This window comes from Cryptomeria japonica, chromosome 6 (assembly GCF_030272615.1).
Source record: "Cryptomeria japonica chromosome 6, Sugi_1.0, whole genome shotgun sequence".
Lineage (NCBI taxonomy): Eukaryota > Viridiplantae > Streptophyta > Pinopsida > Cupressales > Cupressaceae > Cryptomeria > Cryptomeria japonica.
Window position 1 is genome coordinate 29134088 of NC_081410.1, and position 3128 is coordinate 29137215.

Below are 3128 nucleotides of genomic sequence, written 5' to 3' on the forward strand. Positions count from 1 at the left end.
ATAAAAGTACTAATTTAACATATAGTAATTTGATTATTATGAGGAATTGTAATTATATTGATAAAATAATAATTAAATATATAATCATTTGATTATTATGAAAAATTTCAATTATATTGATAAAAGTTAAAAGAAGTGAGATTAATCTACAAAGAAAAAGCATGATTATTCTCACATAAAAGGAAACATATCTATATTTCTATAATTTGTCAAAGAGTTTTATTTTTTATTTTAAATTCTTGATATAAAAGGTACGCCTTATCTTGTTCATCATTTAAATAAGGAGTCAAATTCTATTTACAAAATATATAGTTATTTTTTAAAATAAAAATAAAAATATATTTATTTGATTATTATGAAAAATATTGAAAAATTAAATATATGTTTTTAAAAATAAAAATAAAAAATATATTTATTTGATTATTATGAAGGATTTTAATTATATTGAAAAATTAATAATTAAATATTATATTAAAAAATTAATTGTTATTTTGTGTTTATAAATTTATATATATATATTTTTTATTAGAAGGGTAAACGTCAATGATGAGATTTCCACAATTCATGCTGTATTTTCTTAATTTTTTCTAGATCTGATTGTGTAATTATTTTTTATCATCAATATTTCGAATCACACACTCTGATTCATCATCAAAATGAAAAAGAATTCCTGAGCTTCATCTTCAACATCACTCAACAATAACATTCTAATAAGATTAAGCTTCATAAACAAGAAAAAGAACACCACATTTAAACCATCAATCAATATCAAATTGAAAAATAAAACTAATTACGACAAAAAAAATATAACAGAAAAAAAGAAGAAAAACAAATCAAATGAAAACTTACATTCCAATTGTACTCCTGCCAAAGAATCCAACTCCACATCATTGAAAATCTACTGCTTTACAGTCACAGCAAACTTTGTCGGAAAATTGTCTGTTCTCTTGTTTATTTAGATATTTCAATCCACTTTTCTAATCCTTTTCCTATTGTTTGTTAACAAATTAATTCCTTGCTTGTCCTACCATTATGTCTTGCTTAATTGTATTGCTTTCCTCAATTGTTCTGCGTGCATTACAAGGAGAAGAATTATAAGTAAAAGCCATGAATAAGCCAAGTGCATTTTGCATTCTTCTCTTATCTTTCAAACCCCAATTTGCATTTGCTCAACTCCAGCAGAGATGGGACAAGCCTTGGCAAATTTGCAGAGAGCATTTGAATGTACTTTTATCCTCATTTCATTACAAATTCTTCATCACCCAATAATTATTTTTCATGATCACATCCCATGATTTATCATCATTATTTTTTTTTCCCTATTGCAGCTAAGATACCAGAAGAGAAAGTGAGAGCTATTACAGACCGTATATTTGATCGTGTAATTGATGATGCAAAGAAAAAAGCTAAGGATTCTTCATCACAGCAGATAGAAAAATCCACTCTCACCTTTGATGGCATGCATTCTGCAATAGTTCAAGTCTTCCAGTAAGAATAATATCACCGAACTTTTATTTCCTTCAATAAAGTTAGCTATTGAATTTGTAACTTTATATCTATTAATGTGATGGATGAACAGGGAACTGAACAATAGCATTCCTGGTTTCAATCATAATCCTTCCACAAAGGAACAGGTTGAAGAAATGCTCAAGGTTTGTTCTCCTTTATAATTGAAAATAACTTATCAAGCACTATTGAAAGTTGATAAATCTTAGATTTTCAGCAGAAACATTTGTTTCTGGAATTGTCATGCAACTGGTTGGATATTTTATTTATTTTTAATTTTTTTTAAGTAGATTTTTGGATCAGATTGTGTGGAGTTTTTAGATCACGTTTCGGATTACATTCTGTGATCTATCATCAAGATGAATGAGAGCATAAGAAGCAAAAAAAAATCTACCAGAAATATTTTTTCTTTTTGCTTCTTATGCTTTCATTCATCCTGATGATGGATCACAGATCTAAAACGTTGATCTAAAAACTGGCACACAATCTTATCCAGAAATCTACTTACAAAGAATTCTATGGATTGTATCTTTGGGATCATACTCCATGATTCTTCATCAGAATAGCCAGCTAGAAAAGAGAAAATGATAGATCATAAAATATGATCCCCAAAAATTTAACATTTATAATTAAAAAAAAAGGTGAGAACAGTTTGTTGTGAATGATTTTTTTTTTTTTTTTGTTGTTGTTAAGAATTAAGAGTACCTAGCTAATAGAAAACACTAAAACTAAAAATAAAAAATGTAAACTTCAATGAATGCGGGCTTTTCTTTTGAATTTACTTATGTAACAAAGCAGAAAAGATTGGTTTCTCTCTTACAAATTACAAATGCAGAGTTTTGATTTAAGCCAAGGTAGCGAGATCAATCAGGAGGAGTTTTCAAAGTTGGTACAAAAGTTTACTGCAGACCTGGTGTACATAGATGTAAATGAGCTGCTGATAATGAGTGTAACAGTCCCTGCAACAGCCATAATGATCAAGTGGGGCAGCAACTTTATTGCCAAAGTGCCCACGACACTTTTTGTGACTGCTGTCACAGTTGCTGCTGTGCTATGCTACTGCATTTTCAAAAAGCCCAAATAGATTTGGGAAAGTTAGTATTTTATTTGCTGTAATTAAAATAAGTTGTTACTTTAATGGTGAGAAACCAATATTATCTTTATTGTATATATATATTTTAATCAATTATATATATATATGTATACATATATTGTTGAAATGTGACATTTTTGAAATAATTTTTGATATATTTATATAACTTTTCATTGTTTATGTGGGACAGTTTAGATGTCTATTTTACAGTTTTTAAATTTTGGTACGATTTAAAAAAGCATGCTTGATTAGAGGTTTTCAAATAACATATAAAAAATTAATTGATATGGATAAAGAAATTATGGGGTGCAATTTGCAATTTTTTGTTGTTGGAGGATTTTATATCAAATCTACATATATAATATTTTTGTTATCCAATATATGAGCATGCTCTTTTAGGCTATAAACTCTTTCTCTTAGAGCCAAGGATTAAGGAGTATCAATTTGTCAAAATTCCTTAGTAGGATTATTCATAACCATTCAATTCACTAGTAAACCAAGGGTCCACTGACGTGGGGTGCAATTTGAA

At 27.7% G+C, this 3128-nt stretch overlaps 1 protein-coding gene across 1 annotated transcript; it reads left to right on the plus strand.

Annotated features, from left to right (window-relative positions):
• The first annotated feature begins 1067 nt into the window (after positions 1-1067).
• On the plus strand, positions 1068-2674 carry LOC131069962 (uncharacterized). Its single transcript, XM_058005507.2, has 4 exons — positions 1068-1224; positions 1329-1488; positions 1580-1652; positions 2342-2674. The coding sequence occupies exons 1-4, from the start codon at positions 1185-1187 to the stop codon at positions 2588-2590; spliced, it is 522 nt and encodes a 173-aa protein (XP_057861490.2). The 5' UTR covers positions 1068-1184; the 3' UTR covers positions 2591-2674.
• The last annotated feature ends 454 nt before the right edge of the window (positions 2675-3128 follow it).